Raw genomic sequence first — 21,751 nt, forward strand, 5'->3', positions numbered from 1 at the left:
GTAAATTGTGGGTATAGAGCCAGATGAGTTCACTTTACCCAGTGTTCTCAGGGCATGTGCGAGCCTAGAAGATGTAGGAGAAGGTGAATGCATCCATAGTTACACAATCAAAACTAGTTAGGAGTCCAATATCTAGGTTGCAACATCTCTCACTGATATGTATACAAAGTTTGCAAGCATCAACTCTGCTTGTAAGATCTTTAATAAAATGCCTGAATGCATCTTGATTTCATGGAGTGCCATGATTACAGGATATACCCAAAGTGGGTATTGGGAAGAGGCATTAAAAAACTTTGGCTAAATTCTACAAGCAGGCTCAAAGACAAATCAATTTAGTGTTTCCGGTATCATCGATGCTTGTGCCAACCTAACAGTACTGGAAATTGGAAAGCAGGTCAATTCCATTGCTATCCAAAGTGGGATTAACTCACATATCTTTGTTGGAAACATTGCCATTGTTGACATGTATGCAAAGTGTGAAATTTTGGGAGATGCACAAAAATTATTTTCCACAAAATGTGAATGTGATGTTGCCTCATGGAACATAATGATTTATGTATTTGCACAACATGGATATGGCAAGAGGCTCTCCAACTCTTCGACCAAATGCAACAATTAGGTCTGAAGCCAAATAATATACTTTTGTTTCTGTTATGTCAGTTTGTAGTAGCATTGGATTAGTGGATGAAGGGCGTAGGTTATTCAATTCCATTGATCAAGATTATGGCATTACCTTAACAATGGAGCATTGTGTGTGTATTGATGACTTTTTTGGTCATCTTGGGAAAGTGAATGACACTGAAGATTTAATAAATAATTTTTTTTTTGAACCAAATGCTTTGGTATGGGGAACCTTATTGTTTGCCTATAGAATCCATGGAAATGTGGATTTAGGGAAACAAGCAACAAAACTTATTCTCAAGTTGGAACCATAAGATGCTCTAGCATATTTTCTTTTGTCCAATATATATGTTGTAACTGGAAGGTGGGATTGTCTCACAAATGTGAGGAAAAAGATGAAAGAGAAAGGATTTAAAAAAGTAACCAAGAGTCAGTTGGATTGAGGTCAAAGGTAGGGTGCGTAGTTTCAATGTCAAAGACAAAAGGTATCCACAAATAAAATTTATCTATGAGAATATGGAGGAATTAACCAAGTTGATGAAGGAGGAAAGGTATGTGCCAATACAAACTTTGTTTTGCATCATATAGAGGATGAGTGGAAAAATAATTTTTGTCCTATCATAGTGAGAAACTAGCAATTGTGTTTGGGCTTATTAGTATTCCTGGGAGAATGCCTATTTGAATCATCAAGAATCTTTTCATTTGTGTTGATTGTCATACTACTTCTAAACTCATTTCTAAAATTGGAGGGACATAATTTATTGTGAGGGATGCCAGTTAGTATCATCATTTCAAGGATGGAATATGTTCTTGTGGGTATTTTTGGCGATACTAAAACAAGAGACAATTATATGTATGTGATTCCCTCTTACAAGGAAAACTGATTGATTCCCAATATTTAGCCTCCTGCATCAACAATCTATACTCCGAGCATTGGAAGATGATCAACACTAAATTAGCAAAAATTTGATCCTTGACCTTGCTAAATTTAGGATCAAAGCCCAACTAGTCTTTCTGAGAAGACACAGGTAACGTAAAATTGTATTTGCTTGGTAGAGCCAGCCTTATTGTTGGTAAGCACTATTGTGATCTAGTTTCATGCCCCATTGTTCTCTTTTATTTCTAGTATCTTGTTAGCTGGAACCCGAGGACATAATTACTGTTGCAGAAGATAGTTTTTCCCAAAATTTGTTTCTTTGCTTCTGTTTGTTGAAACACAAAAGAAAAGAGCAATAATATTTGTTGTATCTAGATACAATCTTAGCGAAGGTATTTAACTTTTGCAAGATTAGATACCTGCTCTAAGAAAGATCACAAAATGGTGCTAGATGTTGATGGTATGCAGGCAATGGATTAAGTGTTAGGTGAAGCCTTTCACACCCTTATAAGATCACCGAGCTAGCACAAGAATTTGTCCACCAAAAAGAGCTCCTAAAATCTTACCACTATAACTATGTACAAAACATGCATTGATATATAGAGCATTTCAGTGGCTGGAATGAGTGATGAATGTCAGTTTCAGGTAATTTGCAATCTTCACCTCATTATTTGAGTATTAGATATTCTTTGGAAAAAATTATGGAAGTATTCTTACCTCTAATAAAGGTGTTGGAGAATTGAAATTCAACCACGGAAACTTCACTTGTAAAATATTTTGATTATCTCTCTTATGTAAGTTATTCATATGATGTCAAATTTCAGGATATGTATTATAATACACCCAAATTTCCACTTTGCATATGCTTTGGATTTAACACATTCGTTGATTCAACAGTTTATGGAGGGTATTAATTTTTTCTTTGACACTTTTGCAAAAGGAGAAAGAGTAGTTGTTAGAGAGTAAAAAATATGGCTTCATTTGGCGAAGATGAATCCCCTACTTGGTTTAATCATAAATGAAAGCTTATGAATCTTGGGGAGACTATTTCTTATTTGGGCAGGTCCTTCGGTAAATAGTTTTTCAGTTGTTGATTATTGGATATGGATAATATCCAAGATTTAAAAATTAAAATTCAAGCTTGGAGTAATATTGACTTACTTCCTTCTAAGAAGATTGCAATTGTTGATAAATTTCAAGCAGTGAGTCGCATTGGTTTCTTTGTATTTTTTTCTTCTCAAGTAGCCTATAAAATGTTGGAACAAGTACTCCAAACTTTTATTAGGCAAGAAAGGTGGGGTAAAAGGGATTGATATGGTGTCTTTGAGTTTTTTGTAATTTCACTTTACCAAGTGATCAAGGGGGATTGGACACCCCCAACATTAATAGACACATGGTTTCCATTGTTCCTTTGGATTTGTGTAACATCTCTACAAAATTTCCATTTTTTTGGGATTCTGTCACATGTTGATATACTTTGTGCCAATAAAGATTTCCAATGTTCTGGGACATATATGTTAGTGTAAGTTTCTTCTTAAATTTAACCTCTTTCCTACATGTTTTAGAATGTATATAGAAACTCGAATTTTGATTGTACTTCACTTTCGATATATTTCACTTGCTTATTGGCTTCCACATTCCTATGTCTATCGGCATTCAGTTGTACCTATTGGTCCAATTGTTAGTTTTAAAATCATTGCCTATATATGCAATTTAAAGGACTACCATAACTCTCACATAATTCTTTAAAGGGTGCTAGCTCAATGGTAGAGCACCTACTTTATAAGCAAGAGGTTGGTGGTTTGATTCTACTGTGTTCTAATATGAATTAATCAATGATATTTGTAGTTTTATTTTTAATTAAATACTTTTAATATTGGTTTATTTCAATGGTGAGATATTTTTTTAGATTCATTATTTTATATTGTCTCTACAGAGACAAAAGTGATCCTGTATTATCTTTAAATGTAATTTTTTATTGTCTTTAAAGAGACAATAGTTAGAATCAAAGACATTGCCTCTTTAAAGACGATATGTCCTTAATCCCAACTATTGTCTCCAGAGAGACAAAAAAGAAATTGTCTCTAGAGAAACAAAACTGAAATTGTCTCTAGATAGACAAAAATGCTTGTGTTATATATTGTCTCTATAGAGACAATATTTTAAGACAATTTAATTTGAGATGCCCCCTTAAAGACAATATTTAAAACAATACATAAGCATTCTTTTGTCTCAAGTTAAGACAATTTACCTAAAAATTGTCTTAAATATTGTCTTAAAGCACCTCCTTTTGTTGTAGTGTATGAAATGAGTTATGATTTTTTAATTAGGTGATAATGATAAACCATGGTATTGACACATTATTGTAATAAAACATATATACAACTTAACAAAATCCTTTATATATATATATATATATATATATATATATATATATATATATATATATATGTGAACCTTCTCTTTCTTATGGGTTAGTTTTAAAAGGAGTTGTCTAATGAAGTCACATTTTTTTTAATGAGATATTTTTCAAAAAAGTCTAATTGTTGGAGTGTTGAATCATTTTTTTAATGGTAGAAATAGATTCAACACCAGCAAGAACCTATGAAGAACCCAAAATCCTAAAACTCAAGAGCTATAATCAAAATTACTAAAAATTTCAACAAATTTTATTAAAATCTTACTAAAATTTCCATTATTTTATGGACAAAATCATTCCTTTATTACAACTTTTTTTTAAATATTTAAGAAAACAACACACAAAATGTACGCGGAATGTGCAACGTTGTGAGGGTGAGTACGCGACTATGGATATCATCATGCGATCAATCCTTATTATGCAAATTATAAGTTCCGTCGTAAATTTGTAGGCTGCTAGGAGGTGTTATTATTTTATGTGAGGGTGAGTACGCGACTATGGATATCATCATGCGATCAATCCTTATTATGCAGATTATAAGTTCCGTCGTAAATTTGTGGGCTGCTAGGAGGTGTTATTATTTTATTATAAAAAAGTCATGCATTCCAACGCACACGCAGCTTGCAATGTTGTGATGGTCAGTACGAGACTATGGATATTATCCGGCAGTTTTTATTTCAGACCCTATTGAGACATAAATGCTTCTAACATGCAAGGGAAATAACAGTTCTCTTGCTGCTAAAACGTCAAAGTCAATTTTGAAGAAAATATAAATGTAAAAAAACTGCTATACTCCCAGCATGTCAGACTGCATTTATGTTTCAATAGGATTTGAAATAGGAATCGCCCATCCCGCCTGCTAGGAGGTGTTATTATTTTATTATAAAAAAATCATGCATTCCAACGCACACGCAACTTGCAATGCTGTGATGGTCAGTACGAGACTATGGATATCATCATGCGATCCATCCTTATCATCAGAATTATAAGTTCCGCCATAAATTTGTGGGCGCTTGGAAGCGTTATTATTTTATTATAAAAAATAATGTATTACAACTGTGGGGATGGGGAGGGTTGGAATTTCAAAACACACTGCGCAGTCAAATTTGAAAGTTTTCACACTACGCCCGCCTTCGCAGGCTCAAGAAAAACGTTGGCCGGTTTTGCAATTTTTAACTATATGTAACTGGCAAATCACCGAGTGACATGCCAATCAAATTCCATCGCTCGTGAAAGGTAATCGTATCGTTTTGGTTTGTTACATGGATTGTTTATCTTTTATAACTTTTTTATATAATAAGATTTTGTTGAATTTCCAGTTTAATACAAAAGTGCAGTTTCAAGGTAACAATGCAAAAAAGAAGGCCGTATACATTTCCACGGATGAAAAGAATAAATCATAATGTTGTACGGGTAAAATTGCTTTGGAGATTTAAGACGTTTTGTTTTTGGCTTGGAATTCTTTTCAATGAAGTTCAGTTATTACGTTAGCATTAATGTCGCCTCATTAATTTGTAAGAACATTAATTCTCATAAAGGAGTAGTCTATAATGCAAATTTTTAGAATCTGATGTGACCTTCCTATGGATGGATGATCATACATGGCATAGACAGTTCGACGACCATTTCAGTTTTCCGGCAGTTGTACAGCTCTCGCCGATTTCTGATTTATACATTGAATGCCTCGCCAATTTATTTTTGCAGCCAACATGCAGCCAACATTAATACAAGAGTGCTGCTCCCACGCCCATTTGAATTTCACGAAGTTTCCTCCCGCGCCAATTTGAATTTAAATTTTACTACATCTCGGCGCGCAGTTGAATTGTGTTGTTAATGCCTCAACCAAAGCCAGTGGAGCTACCCATCGCATTGCTCGCAATGAGAGGAAAACGGGCATCCACATGCTCTAACTCCACATAGTCTATCTCTTGTGCTAGTGTCATTATAGACTACTCGGTTCTGGGTACTCTGAGTTACCAGAGTTGCCAACTATGGAAAATTTGGTATTTTTGGAGGAGCTGTGGGCATTCAGGTTGGTGAAGCTGAAGAATATACTGGCGTTGGCACAAGCCACAAAGCTTAGACGCTTAATTGTTTGTAAGTGCGTTGAGTTAGAAAAGCTTAGAAGGCTAACTGTAAAATGTAGAGGCGTTGAACATTGTAAGTGGTTGGAGATGCTTAATACCCTTCGTTGTCCTAACTTACAGTGGCCTTAATACCCTTCGTTGTCCTAACTTACATTGTCTGAGTGTTCGGTGCGATATGAGTAGACCTGTAACGCTGAGGATGGGGCAAGAATCTTACACGTCGAACAAACTTCATTAAACTTTTGAAATGTTCAGAATTATAATTTAAAATAAATAAATTATATTACCATGCTCATAACTCTGGTTCAAAGACAGCATTAATAATTTAAAATTTCAATCCTATTTATGCCTCTCAAAATTTATATTCATAATATTTAATATAAATATATTCAAAAAATATATTATTGAAATATAAATATTTTTAATTAATAAATATTATTTATCATTAATTAATATTAACAAATACTTTTATTTATTACTAATTTATTATTGATTATAATGTTATAATATTGAAATAATTTTATTTTTATTATATATTTTCATTGTAATAATTTTTTTATAAGTACATATTATAACAGAAATAAAAAGGTATATCTAAGTTGTCTTATGATATTATTTTATTTGTAAAATAAAAGATATTCTTTTATTTTGCAATTTAATTACTAAAGTTTATGAAGAGTTCTAGATTTTAGCAATGAGAAGTTAGGAGAAAAAAGAGAACTACTTGTTTTCCCCTTCACCTAGGTTCAATTATTGCAAAGGGAGATGTTGACTCATTGTGATCAAACTAAAAGGGTAGACCATTGTGGAAAGAGATCGACACACCTATTGTGCATCGATCCTTGCTAAGCCATAAGTTTCTTATTGCATGTTGGGTTGCAAGTTGTTGGCATTAGCCTAGATGCTTGACAACCTTGGTGTTCATCATTCCTTGCTAAGTCATAAGTTTGCTATTACATGTTGGGTTATAAGTTTTTGGCATTAGCCTACAGTTTATAGTGGCAACTAGTTGACTTTGAATTGGGCCTATGGTAATCTCTACCCCATCTAAATTTGACATTGTGAACTTTTAGGAGAAAACACATGTTCTTAAAACATGTTTTAATATAATAATAAGTACTTATCAAACTCTTAAACAATAATATTTTTAATAATTAAACTTTATTTTTTATATATAAGTGGGCATTTCCTATTATGCACAATTAGTTATAATATAATGGGCCAGAGTGATACAAATGTTTGCTTGACTCAGAAAACCAAAGCCTTCGTATCAGTTGACCCAAAGTACATAACTGATGGGCTATAGTATCATCAGGAAGACTCCTTCTAATTAGGACGACAATCATAACTAGAAAATACATGACAATTACAAAGCTCAACACCTTACATGAGTCTACTATCATGAAACTACAAGATTTTCCTTTCTTTGGAACTACAAATGAAATTATGCGATGCACGAAGTTTCATATCATCAAGATCCATAATGGCTCTTTATGGGTGGACAAAGAGTACCCAATTCATGTTGATGACATTCAAAAACTCACTAGGTTGTCCTTGCATCCTCAGGATGTTTCAACAACATTCTAGAGCACCTCAAAGCATGTCAAGAAAATGGGCGATGCCAATCTTTATGAAAAATATGGCACTAAATGCAAAGGTTTGTGATGCTATCATTGCCTTATTAACAATGGCAGAGTTAAGTTTGCATGCTACATTATTGCAGGAAATGTCACACGACATTATACCAAAGGAGAATGCACATTAGACACCATTTCTTTGCTCAAGCTGAAGACATTGATAAGAAAATCCATGGATTAGAGGAGGAGTCACACAAAGCTAAGACTACTCTCCAAAACATTCTGTTTATTGCCAAAACTAAATATATGCAGATACTCAATGAAAAACCTTACTCTCTTCGTGCAATGAGAAACAAACTATAGAGACTACACCTCACTTTATTCATGAGATTACTACCTTGCTCCATAAATGGAAAATTGCGATGCAGGATTATAACAGTTTCAAGACTCAAGCTTTGTAGAAACATTCCAAAGTTGGGTCCTCTATTTGAAGGAGAAGCATCTATATAGGGACAGGATGCATTAGTAGTAGTTGCACAACCATAAGAAGGATCAAGCACACAAGAAATAAATTGACTTGAGGGTGAGTCAATATATTGTGGTCAGGGCTTGTTGGGTCCTTTGTTTTTGGGAGAAAATTTGATCAATTTTAATAAAAAAAGATCCACAAACATAAGCAACACAAACATAGAAGAATTGGTTTAAAAAACCGAAAAGCAACAAAAAGAAAGAAGAAAGCGGTAAGGGAGGAAAAAGAGTTAATACAGTGGGACTCTCCAAGGTCATGGAAGAAGGATCGAGAAGTTGAATTTAAAATAATCAAGTGAAAAGTGGACCAAGCAATTGGATCTTATCAAGATGGTTAAGTTAGACCAAATCAAGTGAGTGTAGACGAGATCAAAGGAGCAAAGCTATATATAGCCACCAAGATGAAGCTACAAAGAAGGAGATGAAGAACAAACTTGTATTGTTGTTGAAATGAGAACTTAAGTCCTTTGTTATGTATTTGGTTGTAATATTGTCCATATAGTTGAAGAATTCCTGAATAGATCTTGCGTAGCTTTTGTAGATCTCTGATGTAATAGTTCAGATTTTGGGGTTTAATAAAAGAATAATGTTGCAGGAATCTATGTCTCTGATTATATATATTTGAACTTGTCGTATTGAATGGCCCTTTCAAAATTTTATAATTCTCTATTAACTCATATTTTGTATTATTTTGCTATCGTGTAAGTGTTATTTGAGGCTCTATCAATGCCTGTGGAATTGGAGTATAATTTGATTAATAGAATGAATCTTGTTCCAAGTTTCTAAAAACCCAACACATCACTTAGAAGTCTCAGCACGCCTCGAGTAAGGCTTTCTCCAATGCAGAGGAATGGAAATGTTGGCATTGTGCTAAACTACAACAAACTCCTTTGTTGGCACCCTATGGTTGAACCCTGGGTCAACACTGAAAACTTTTCAACCAACAACTACAATACAAGTTCTCATCTAAGCTAGATGTCGTAGTTGTACTAGGCATCAAACCATAGTATAGAGGAATTTGAATCCCAACCCATGCTTGTGGCAAATCATTGTTTAGTGTCACTAAACCAAGTTAGGAATCAAATTTCAACCTAATGAAGGAGCGTAAACATAACTAAGTCCTTATGACCTTATAAGTTGCATGAGAAGTCTACATTCAAGATGAAGTCAACACTATGTAAGTTCTTCTTCGAGATGGAAATAATTCATGAGATAGAGTATGATCACCTAAGGAAAACCACCTTCCATATCCAAAGCCCCATCCCTACCATTTTTGTTCATGCTCTCCATCTTCGTTATCTTTGTCAAAATCATTGCGAAGGAGTAGCCTTGCCTCCATGCTGAGCAAACCACAATGCCTGGAAGAAAAAAATCCAAAAACCAAAAAATGAAAAGTGAAGTGAGTGTGTCAAAGAGTAGAGGAGGGTTTTGCCTAAGTTTACCACCAGAAGTGAGATGGAGAGGGCATGTGCGCTTCATGTAGAGCCACACATTTCGCAACCCCTGCTTAGTGGAAGGTGTGGAGAGTATTCATGAACCTAGTTGAAAGAAAATTAAATAAAAATAAAGCTAGAATCCCTTTAAAATAAAAATTTATTTCTATTTTAAACTTTTTTATTATTTATTTATTTAATTAGGTTCCTTTTATGATTCTAACATGTTGAGTAGGTTTCTTCTCTCTACTTTTAGCATGTGCACTAATTGAACCATGAATACTCTAGGAACATTCACATCCCAACCTGAGAGTTGAGGAAAGCATCTACTTCAAGAAGCTTGTGTTTCCTATTTCGATTTGGTAGCTTCAACATTTTCTTGAAAAGTTTCAAATCCAAGAGAACTGAATTATTTTCTTGTAGAACAACTTTAATATTTCTAGTCTTAGAATCAAAATGGCAGGCACACCAAGAAATGAATTCTTTGAAATCAAAGACCTCCAAAACACATCCAACATTAGCAAAAACATGTAGTTCAAATTTTATTGTTGAACTTTTGCTTAGTCGTCAAATTCAATACCAATAGTATGCCATCGAGCAATGGAAGTTTTATCATGTTGAGTGAGCGAATTAGTTGTATCCTCATGAAAGAATTACTCCTTTCTTTTACTCACTATAACACTTTGATATACATGATAGTTCTAGTGTTGTATTACAAATCTCATAGTTGTTTAAAATATCAGTTTATGGGTAACATTTATTAATACATCCCTTCATGTAGTAACACCTTCATCAGGACATGCAAGAATCATAATTGGTGTTAATAATCAAGGACACGTGTTTCATGGAATCATGGAAGATTTGATTTTCATAACACCATATCACCACCTTTTTACCTTGAGGATCGGGCTTTCTTAAATGAGTTTTGAATTAGCTTCGTAGAGAGAAAAATGGGTATTTTTTAAATTCCACTAAGTATGGTTTGTAAGTGGAGAGACTTATTTTATAAGAGTATATGATATCATAGTGTGAAACATTCATATGTGTGAAGATATAGGAGTGTTAAGAAGAGATTATGGACTATATACTGCACACTAACAAAATATGGCTAAGTATAAGAGTAATGTGGGAACAACTATAAAGCAGAAAGTGTGTGAAGTGCAGAGTTCTTGTTTAGGTGATAAATTTCCACACAAAGGCTTGAAACATATAACTAAGTATGGAAGTGTTAATAAATTCCATTATCACAACTGCAAAAAAAAAAATCAACAACACAATATACTCTAAAAATAAAAAATAACATTTCAAAAAACTGACAAAGCAACACTAAATATATTTCTATCTAAACATTTGTTTTATAAAAACTTTATTTCCCTTTACCCTATTTTTTTAAGCAAAAAATTACATACATATATATATGTTCCTTGTTTTATAAAATTAAATTTTTATTTTCTTATTTACTTTATTTTTATTATAATTTTTTCTTCTAATAACCATATATATGTTCCTTATTTTATGAAATTAAATTTTCATGTTCTTATTTACTTTATTTTGATTATAATTTTTTTCCTACAATAACATGTTCTTGTCACTAATGCAAAAACAAATATACACAATATACCAAAAATATCATATATCATTTCAAAAAATAATAAAGCAACCGTAAATATACTTATAACTAATTATTTACTTTGAAAAAATTGTATTTTTCTACCTTTTTAAATAGCAAAAGAGTATATTCATAGCTATGTTCTCTTACTTCATAAGGTTATGTTCTATTATGGTTTAATTTATTGATTTTATCATAGAATAGTTATGAATATTTTAATAATAAAAAATAAGTTAATTAATTTTTTTCCCTTCTGTTTATAAATTTAATTAAAAAAATTATTATTTAAAAAATTGATAAATATTTATTTTATATTAAAACATGTTTATTAACCCATGAAAACCATTTATTTATTTATAACTTATTTTAAAATTAAAATATACACTCTTGGATTTTTTACAAATAAAAAAACTTCAACGGATATTTGGTTATAGGAATAATTTCCTATAAGATTGTTCTCTTTTGTACTGTAAGAGGAACAATTAGTCTCTTATTTCAGCAATGGATATTATTCGATCCGATTAGAAGAGACGCAGAGAGCACTTTAAAATATTAATGATGACATTGTACAAGAGCCATGAGAACTTATGAAATAGAAACTTTTCGAGAGGCATAAACATACTAAAATTTTAAACTATTAATGCTGTCTTTGAACCAGTGTCATGAGGGCAACTCTTATTTCAGATCCTATAGCATTTAAAATGCGGCCTGACATCGTCGCTGGATACCCCGATATAACCACTGCCATTGAAAAAGAAACAGAGATCAATATGCTTTGGATATCGAGCGTGTTGAAATATTATTTTCAACTGCAGGGCCTGTCCTTTGCCATACCTCTGTACTGATGAATCAACAGCCATACCTCTGCATTGATGAATCTGCCATTAAACAGCCGCAACTCTAGTCTTTTCTTGAATCAGCCATTACACAACAATTTATTACGGAATGATGGTAATTTATTGCTGTAGTTGGTAAATGTAGGTAGGATTTTTAATTTTATTTTATTTTAATTCACAGGTATAGTTTTTCTTTTACGGCAAGTAAAAAAACGTGAAGTTCAGTTTTCTGTTGAATCTGAAAAAGGGTTTTAGAGACATCATAGGAACCATATATAGTCCAAATTGCTAATGGTAAAGTGATTAATGGAGCCTTGATTACCACATAACTAAAATTTTACAATCCTCTATCATTGATGCATGTAAATTCTTAGTAGTCTTGGACATATTTTTGTCATAATGTTCCTGCATGGTTCTTAGTCCCTGTTTTTCAGTCAGGTTTGAATAAGTTGAAATGATTAAACAAAATCAAAAGAAAAAGATATTTTGGTCAATTGAAATTGGCATTAGAGAGATATGGAATTCATACTAAAAAGTTGATGTTAGAAGAAAACGAGGGAGATTTTCACAAGTTAAGAACTGAAATTCATGTTAGACAAGAAAATGTGAGAGATACTATTGAATACATGAAGACATATTATTGCATCAGTTTATTATATATGTTTTATTATTATTATAACTCTGTATTCTATTTGGTTTCTTCATATTAGTTAAAAAGGGTAAAAATAAACCATCATTGTTATTTCCTAACAACATTGAAAAAATAATAATACTGGATGTTGTATAAGGGAAAATAAAATAGCACATCATCTCTAATGTAAAATAGTAGGATACTAGTAAGAGTATTTTTACACCACCGTCGACATAGTTTCACTGGTTCTTCTCCATTATCTGCCTCTTGTATGTTCTCAATTCCACCAATTGAATTCTCTTCTTGTTTGATTGCGGATCCGCCTATTGATTTCTGCTGTAGTTTGATTGCGAGTGGGGACGCCGAGTGCCGGGCTTCGCCTCAAATATGGTCAAAGATTATAGTCATACATTCTGAAAAGGCGTTTAGATACCTAGTTAAAACTATTATTTTTTTATTAGAATAGTCTAATGAAACCACAATAATTTGATAAGATCTTCATATAATTAGATTGAAATTTAAAAAAATATAAGTTATAATTATAAAATTTAAAATATTTCACAGTTTTTGCTGTTACTGAATTTATTTCTACTATAAAAGCAAATTAATTTTCTATTAAAAAACAAATTAATCTTGACGGCAAATCATCGGCAACTATATCCACGTCAAGTTGTTGTAGTCTCCTCTTTTTGTTTTTACTAGGGAGGGCCACAAATGAAATTATGAATGGCTTCTTTTCATAAAGTACCGCCCAAAAATTTAAAAAATCATTTATCCGAAATTAAAATTATTTTTTTTACATTGGGATATAAACGACACGACCATAATCGGTATCAGCCTTAACTAGTAGCGCCAATCTTGATATCGATTTTAGATACATGAAAAAATTGCAAGAAAAGAAAAACTGAAAAACGGTAGATAAATTAAAAAGTTAATTTCATCAACTCAAAGTGCGAAGTAGAATAAGTCAATTTTTTTATAACATTGCATTGGTTTTAAACTTTAAAGTACTGCGTTTGAACTTCGTGGAAACCCTTATAGACTTCAAACCAGAATACTCCAATGTTCCTTTTGAAGAAGATTTCTCGGCGTTGCTTGTGTTATTCTAAGCGAGATCCCAAATCAAATGGAATATTAAACAAATGGAAATAAAACATTTTATAGAACAAAAAAATACTTATGAACTCGGGTGAAATTGCACCCTACTTGGAATAAAAATATAAGATAATTGGAATATATCATAGTTGGGTTTGCCTTCACAGTTGCAGTGCTTCCGTTTGAGTTTAATTAGTTGACAATCCGGCAATTTTTCCTGATCTCCCCCTGCGACCATGTTGTTGGGCATTTTTCAATGGGAAAATACCAAAACCAAACAACCATTAACACCACAGAGGCAATGCTCTGTTTTCACTGTTCCAGGATCTTATGCAGAGAACCTCTTTAAAAAAAAACTCAGAACAGAGTATTACACAGCCATAAAATCATTTCAATTCATTAAAACAAAAACACTGATACACATTCATCCTCTTTCACTCAGAGGGATCTACCAAAAACTTGCATTCAGCAAAAACAAAAACTCTGTCTTTTATCTCCACCTGAGAGTTCACTGTGCTGGGTTTACTGCTGTAAAACCCATTTTTACATTACTGCTGTAAAACTATTTTTACACATACTGCTTTAAAAATATTTTACACATATGCAGTGAATTACATTCACAATTTCAAGAAAGCTTGAGCGCTCTTTTCTCTTGCATTTCCATGCATACTCAATACAAAAAAAATTTACTTACAACACATGCGCTCCACTTCGTTTTTCATTTATGGATAGCACTGCTGTGCATCACCATTCTTTTCGCTCCACTCTGCTCTCATAAAAAATCAACACATATGTATAAAACATATAACCCACGCTCACTGGTCTTTTGCTGCTGCGCTCTTACATATCTCCATGTGTGAAGACACACACACTATACGCTGCTGCCGCAGCCACACTACACCTCAACAAAAAAAAAACATCACATATTTTTGCACGCAGGCACAACTCATATTACAACCACAGAGCACGTTTTGTTTTTTTTTCATGTGTTTTTTTTATAAAAAATGGTCAACGCTCTCTTTTTTTTAATCACATGGGACACAAGCCCATATCCAAAATTAAAAGGGCCTCACCAAAACTTACGTATGTGCCCATAACTATTTAAGGCGGGCCTCCACCAACCTTCATAAATGCATTAAATGGCTCAGCGTTTCCTCCACGGCGGTCAACGGAAAACCTCACATGCCACGCAATGCATTGAATTGACGCAGGCCCGTGCACCTTCAACAGATCGACGGCTGACAACACGCGAGGAGATCGGACGGCGGAGGTTGATATCGGAAACCATACAACTGCTGAGGTTTACCTCCCGAGAACATGACGCTCGCTGATGTCAGGGCAATGACACGCGCCACCACCATAATCCATCGGGTTCGTTTGCCGGTTTATTCCTTTCACCTGAAATCAACCCGAGAGAATTCCGTCCCGTTTTCTGGTCAATCCACGCCGGTGCTGAGGTCTTGGATGCGTAGTCCTGATGCCGCCATAGTCCATGCCGCGTCCACGAGCTTGGCTGCAGTTGGAATTAACATTCCAACACTCCCCTTTAATTTCAACTACTGGGCATTCAAACATACCCAAGCACTTCCTCAGATTGAGGAATTCACCAACTGCTGTTACAATGACATCTTCCTCACATAGAGGGATTCACCAACTGCTTCTGATGCAGTTCACAACCAAACAAAGTTGTCTTCCTCTTAATAGAGGGATTAACCTGAAACTGTGCTTAAAAGCACATTCCTCATGACAGAGGGATTACAAACAGACACTGCTTTACATGCAGTTTCAAAACAAACAATCATTGCACTGCTGTGTGTGCAAACTCATTACATTGTTCTTTTATGCTGCTGCATATTCTCTGCTGCACTATTGTGCCATTTTTTTTACTGTGTCTATCCCACACTGCTGTGTCTATACTTGCACTGCTTGTGCACTTTTCAAAGACAAAATACTCTGTCTTTCTTGGAACAATTACTCTGTCCCACCTTACAAATTTACACTGCTGTGTGTAAATATTTCTTACATTCACTGCTGTTGCATATATTTCATTTCAACTCAATGAACAACAAATTCATTACATTTACCTTTACTGTTGTAAGGAAAAATTTCTTTTGCATGTGCTGCTGTTCAAAACTTCTTGCTGCTGCATTTTTCACATTTGCACTGCTATGTGCTTCTCCTTCTTGCCATCATGCTGTTGTTCATAACTTCTTGCTGCTGCATTTTTCATATTCACTGCTGTCCATACCCATAACCATAGACTGTCATCCCTGGGTTTTTATTTGCTGTTGCGTTGCCTCTGCAATTTGCACTGTGGCTGCCTTTTTTTTGTTTCATCATACTGCTGTGCCCATACTCTTGGCACTTCATTCTCCACAAAAAAATAACACAGGTTGCTGCCTTTTCTTATGCACCCTTGCTTCACACAATCTTAGTCTTCATTTTTTTTACACAGTGCACTACTGTGCAATTCCTTTGGCTTTCTGCTGCCACACACATTCTTATACATCCAGTGTGCATTAAAAATCTGCTGTCCCTGTTTTTCTTTATGCATTTCTTTGCATGCTGCATTGCATATGAAGAAAAACATTACATTTTTTTTACTGCTGTGTATTGTACTCACTCTGCTGTGAGTATGTTCTCTCACATTACATAGAAGGAAACTACCTTCCATTGCTATGCATTTCAATGCATGTGCACCACAAAAAAATTTCAAACTGCTGTTCATTCTAATCCATGTGTTCCAAAAAAAATTTCCAAACTGCTGTTTTATGTTCTGTCTTCCCACTGCTGTGAGGGTCTCCATGCTTTGCATTTTTCTCTTATCTTGCTGCTGCTCTTTACATTTCAGCGCTGCCATCTTTTCTTCTTTATGCATTTTTGTGCATATTGCATAAACACAAAGCAAAAACATTGCTGATTTCATCACTGCTGCATATTACCTTTCAGAGGGATTAACAAAGATTTCGTTTGCAACTGTTGCGCTGCAATACATCCTCCATCAACAAATGACTGTTAATACAGTTCAGCAAACAAAAATTTACAAGCTCCCCTTTAATGTATGCTTGTCTTCTTTTGGCAACTTTTCTCAAAACAAACTTAGATCAGCTGCGTTGCTTAAGGGGCTTTCACACTGTATTTCTTTTCTTCTCCATACTTGTGTAACTTTCTTCTTTTGCATGGGTCTAGCTTGTGTAAGAGCCCATGACAAGTTACAGTCACGTGCCATATGCCCAATGTTATGACACTTGAAGCATTCAACTTTATTCATGAATGAGAATTCATGATTTCTTCTTGTGAAATTATTTCTTGGAGATTGTCGGGGACCACAACATCTATCTCCATGAAATGCTCTACAATCTTTTGAACAAGCATAACAATAACCATAAAATGAACTTTGGTACCTGGGAGATGGAGGTTTCCTTGATGCACTTCTGAAGCCTTGCTGCCTTGAGATCCTTTGATGATAACCATTGCCTCTTGCCTCTTTGACATCAGCTAGATTTCTTCTTGGAGCTGGTTTTCTTCTTGGAGCAGGATCTCTTCTATTGCAGCCTTCATTTTTCTCCTTGCCTTTGCTGGAACTAGGAGCATCACCATCTCTCTCTGGCTTCTTCACATCTCCTTTGCTTAAAGCATCCTCATCCTTGTTTGAGGGTTCACCTACATACCCAAGTCCTGATTTATCAAATGGAGATCTGTGATAGCTGAGCATGTCATCCAAAGCTTGAGAGCTCTTCATCATTTTGTTCATCCCTTCAACCTTCTTCCTGAGGAGGACAATCTCTTCTTCCAATCTTTCACATTCATTATTTTTCTTTGCTAGTTGTCCCTCAGTTTCTTCCTTGCTACGAGTAGCTTCAGCTGCTACTATTTTGAAGGAGATAATGTCAGACTTCATCTTGGAGATTTCTTCATCTTTTGCTTGACTGCTCTTCACTTTTTTTTCAGCTCCTTGTGCCTGCTTCTTGGCTTCTTGTAGTTCGGACTTAAGGGAGGAGACCTCTACCTTGTACTGTCCAATCTCTTCTACAAGCTTATTCACTTTCTTGTGTCTTTGTTCAAGTTGACTTGTCAAGGCATCTGCCTGCTTCTTTGCTTCATTCAGCTGATTTGTCATGGATATGACTTCTTCATGATGTTTCTTCTTGCATTGGTCAAGCTCCTTCTTCAGCTTGGTAAGCTCTTCATCTCTTTCTTTTACTTGAAGCTTGATGAGGTCAAGCCTCTCATTTTCAACTTCTATGATGGGTTCAGAATTTTGTTCTTCACTGATGGTCATGGTCAGTGCTCCCTTTGCATGAAGGTCATGCAGTCTGTCCCATATCTCCTTTGCTGATGTATATTTTCCTAGATTCCTCTTCACTGAATCAGGGAGACCATCCAAGATTGTCTTTGCTGCTTGTGCATCATACTCCATGGATTCTTTATCCTTCTGGCTGTCATCAATCACTGACTCCCAGACTTCAATCCCCTCAGACATTAGGAAAGCCCTCATCATTATTTCCCATACATCAAAGTTTCCATCAAACTTTTGAACCTCAAATACAATGCTTTCAAATAGATTGCCTTCTAGTTTAGTAGAGGAGGGAGACACATTTTTAGTAGGCTTGGAGGCTTTCTTCTTTGACCTTGCCATTCTTATCTAGGCTTTAAATACTTGACTGTGTTTTTTTTAATCACTGGCTGTTTCTATAACAGTAACACAAAGGAAATCTTGAGGAATACCTTAATCCTTTTGGCTGTGGCTTCACACTGCTGGAGAGGTTTGACTGCTGCAACAACACCTTCCTTCAGCTTCTTTGAGTCTTCAAAGAGCCTGGACTAGCTCTGATACCACTGTTGGGCATTTTTCAATGGGAAAATACCAAAACCAAACAACCATTAACACCACAGAGGCAATGCTCTGTTTTCACTGTTCCAGGATCTTATGCAGAGAACCTCTTTAAAAAAAAACTCAGAACAGAGTATTACACAGCCATAAAATCATTTCAATTCATTAAAACAAAAACACTGATACACATTCATCCTCTTTCACTCAGAGGGATCTACCAAAAACTTGCATTCAGCAAAAACAAAAACTCTGTCTTTTCTCTCCACCTGAGAGTTCACTGTGCTGGGTTTACTGCTGTAAAACCCATTTTTACATTACTGCTGTAAAACTATTTTTACACATACTGCTGTAAAAATATTTTACACATATGCAGTAAATTACATTCACAATTTCAAGAAAGCTTGAGCGCTCTTTTCTCTTGCATTTCCATGCATACTCAATACAAAAAAAAATTACTTACAACACATGCGCTCCACTTCGTTTTTCATTTATGGATAGCACTGCTGTGCATCACCATTCTTTTCGCTCCACTCTGCTCTCATAAAAAATCAACACATATGTATAAAACATATAACCCACGCTCACTGGTCTTTTGCTGCTGCGCTCTTACATATCTCCATGTGTGAAGACACACACACTATACGCTGCTGCCGCAGCCACACTACACCTCAACAACAAAAAAACATCACATATTTTTGCACGCAGGCACAACTCATATTACAACCACAGAGCACGTTTTGTTTTTTTTTCATGTGTTTTTTTATAAAAAATGGTCAACGCTCTCTTTTTTTTAATCACATGGGACACAAGCCCATATCCAAAATTAAAAGGGCCTCACCAAAACTTACGTATGTGCCCATAACTATTTAAGGCGGGCCTCCACCAACCTTCATAAATGCATTAAATGGCTCAGCGTTTCCTCCACGGCGGTCAACGGAAAACCTCACACGCCACGCAATGCATTGAATTGACGCAGGCCCGTGCACCTTCAACAGATCGACGGCTGACAACACGCGAGGAGATCGGACGGCGGAGGTTGATATCAGAAACCATACAACTGCTGAGGTTTACCTCCCGAGAACATGACGCTCGTTGATGTTAGGGCAATGACACGCGCCACCACCATAATCCATCGGGTTCGTTTGCCGGTTTATTCCTTTCACCTGAAATCAACCCGAGAGAATTCCGTCCCGTTTTCTGGTCAATCCACGCCGGTGCTGAGGTCTTGGATGCGTAGTCCTGATGCCGCCATAGTCCATGCCGCGTCCACGAGCTTGGCTGCAGTTGGAATAAACATTCCAACACCTGTCAACACACCTATCTCACCCATCTTCACCATTGCCCTTCCAAATTTCTTCCTCCATATGGACGGGTATTTGGAGTTGATCTTCACCATTCTGACTGTCGATGGAGTCGACATCAACGTCTGATCAGAGGTCAACACTCCACGTTTCACTTGAAGATCAATGTAATATTTCTCATCTAAACGTCTGGGTGTCAATGAATCCAAATGCATGGTTGGATCAGAATTTGAATTAGAAGTAGGGATTGGGCATTTGGCTTTCAGTGACAAAGCGAATCGTGGATCCATACTGGGATCCTGATGACCTGTTCCGCTGAAATTGTAAAGCCTGTTTGCGCTGAATGAAGAGCAATGAGAAACCCCGATAGAGTGCGCCCCTGAAAATATATGAAATTATGTTAAAATACGATTGACGATGGGATATCATACATTCAGTTCAATCAAATATACATTTGGATTATTGTTAATCAGTAGCAGTGGCTACCTGAGAGAGTGACCATGTCTTCCACTGACAAAAATTTTGCAGCGAAATTTTGTGTGAGTTGGTTCACATTGAATTGTGGAGCAGGAATGTTCCCTGGGATGTCTGATGCTCTAGAAATCCTTCCGTCTCTTCGTCCCGCTGGCACTTCCCAAATTAATCCGCCAGCCTGCGCTAGCCAATATACGGAAACATGAATATAAAGATAGAGTTACAATATCACAGAGCGAGAAATAGAGGGTATGGGTAGGTTAATTACTTGGTGGGCGCTATCTCTTGCAGCAAAGGCAAGGATGTCAGCGCATGAGACCACGTTCGGGCATTTGTCTTCCAAAATAGACTTTGCTTCATCAATTATTTCGAACCCATGGAGGCTCGGATTGTTCGCGGGTGATTCCTTCTCTGCTTGATTTCCTGCTGTAGAATCGATCAGTATTGATCCATCGCAACCCTGCAACCATCAATGGGCAGATTATCGCATGAAATTGATATACACCACTACATATATGATATGTAATTATAAGAATGTATACTTACTCTGACGAAGCAGTCATGAAAATGCATCCTGATGAGAGCAGGTGCAACGCCAGGATTTGCTGTCACGGCTTTGGCCACAGCTGCACCTACAATCTCCTCCGCCTCTGGGCACCTATCGCGGTAGTAACCCACCTTTAACCCATTCGCATTCGTTACTATCACAAGAGCAGATGACACTGCTACCATTAACATTGCAATATTAACTAAATTAAGCAGACAACGATTATCAATTGATCGATAGTCCATTTGGAATGATGCAGTTGAGTCAATTAAAGATGAAGTAACAGATGTTTCGGTGATCGAGTGACTCGCAAATTGCGTGTTTCCACTCCGTTTAATGTGGGCGGAGGCTGAAGATGGAAGCAAAGAAGACAACAATCTTTTGCGTAAGGTGATAAACACTTGATGTTAGGGGACAATTGGCTCATGAATAGATGAACGAATATAGTGGCGCCATGGTATTTAAAGGCATGTCAACATGGAGCGTAAGTGGATGAGGGTGAATGGCGATGGCAAAATTGACCGGGATATAGGGACACATGTACATTGACCAAGAAACATAATTGCCAGTGGAACAATTCAATTCAAACTTTCTCGCTTGCCGGGGTTCATCGAAAGATGCAAAGAAGGTATTTAAAACTAACACAGCTGGCGGGGAGGATGATAATGAAGGTTGGACCAAATTAATGAGCGACATTAATGATACCAGTTGTCTATAACGCGACTTTTTGAAAGCCTTTCTAGCGGGTTTTTCCGGTCGAAATCCCGCAGGAATTTATTGGAATCGCAAGTTTGATAGTTAGTTTCTGCACAATGAAAGCGTCCCAGGGATTTTCCAGGGTGCTGAATCCAAATATGCAGTTAAAAAACCATTTTAACTGCA

At 35.6% G+C, this 21,751-nt stretch overlaps 1 protein-coding gene across 1 annotated transcript; it reads right to left on the reverse strand.

Moving 5' to 3' along the window:
- Positions 1-19,748: 19,748 nt before the first annotated feature.
- On the reverse strand, positions 19,749-21,286 carry LOC149245415 (peroxidase 5-like). Its single transcript, XM_089438265.1, has 4 exons — positions 20,869-21,286; positions 20,591-20,782; positions 20,335-20,500; positions 19,749-20,227 (listed from the first exon to the last, which is right to left on the reverse strand). The coding sequence occupies exons 1-4, from the start codon at positions 21,112-21,114 to the stop codon at positions 19,749-19,751; spliced, it is 1,083 nt and encodes a 360-aa protein (XP_089294391.1). The 5' UTR covers positions 21,115-21,286.
- Positions 21,287-21,751: the final 465 nt, after the last annotated feature.

The sequence above is a fragment of the Pinus tabuliformis genome, chromosome 7 (genome assembly GCF_031772625.1).
Source record: "Pinus tabuliformis cultivar Carrire ecotype Pingquan chromosome 7, CPIR1, whole genome shotgun sequence".
NCBI lineage: Eukaryota > Viridiplantae > Streptophyta > Pinopsida > Pinales > Pinaceae > Pinus > Pinus tabuliformis.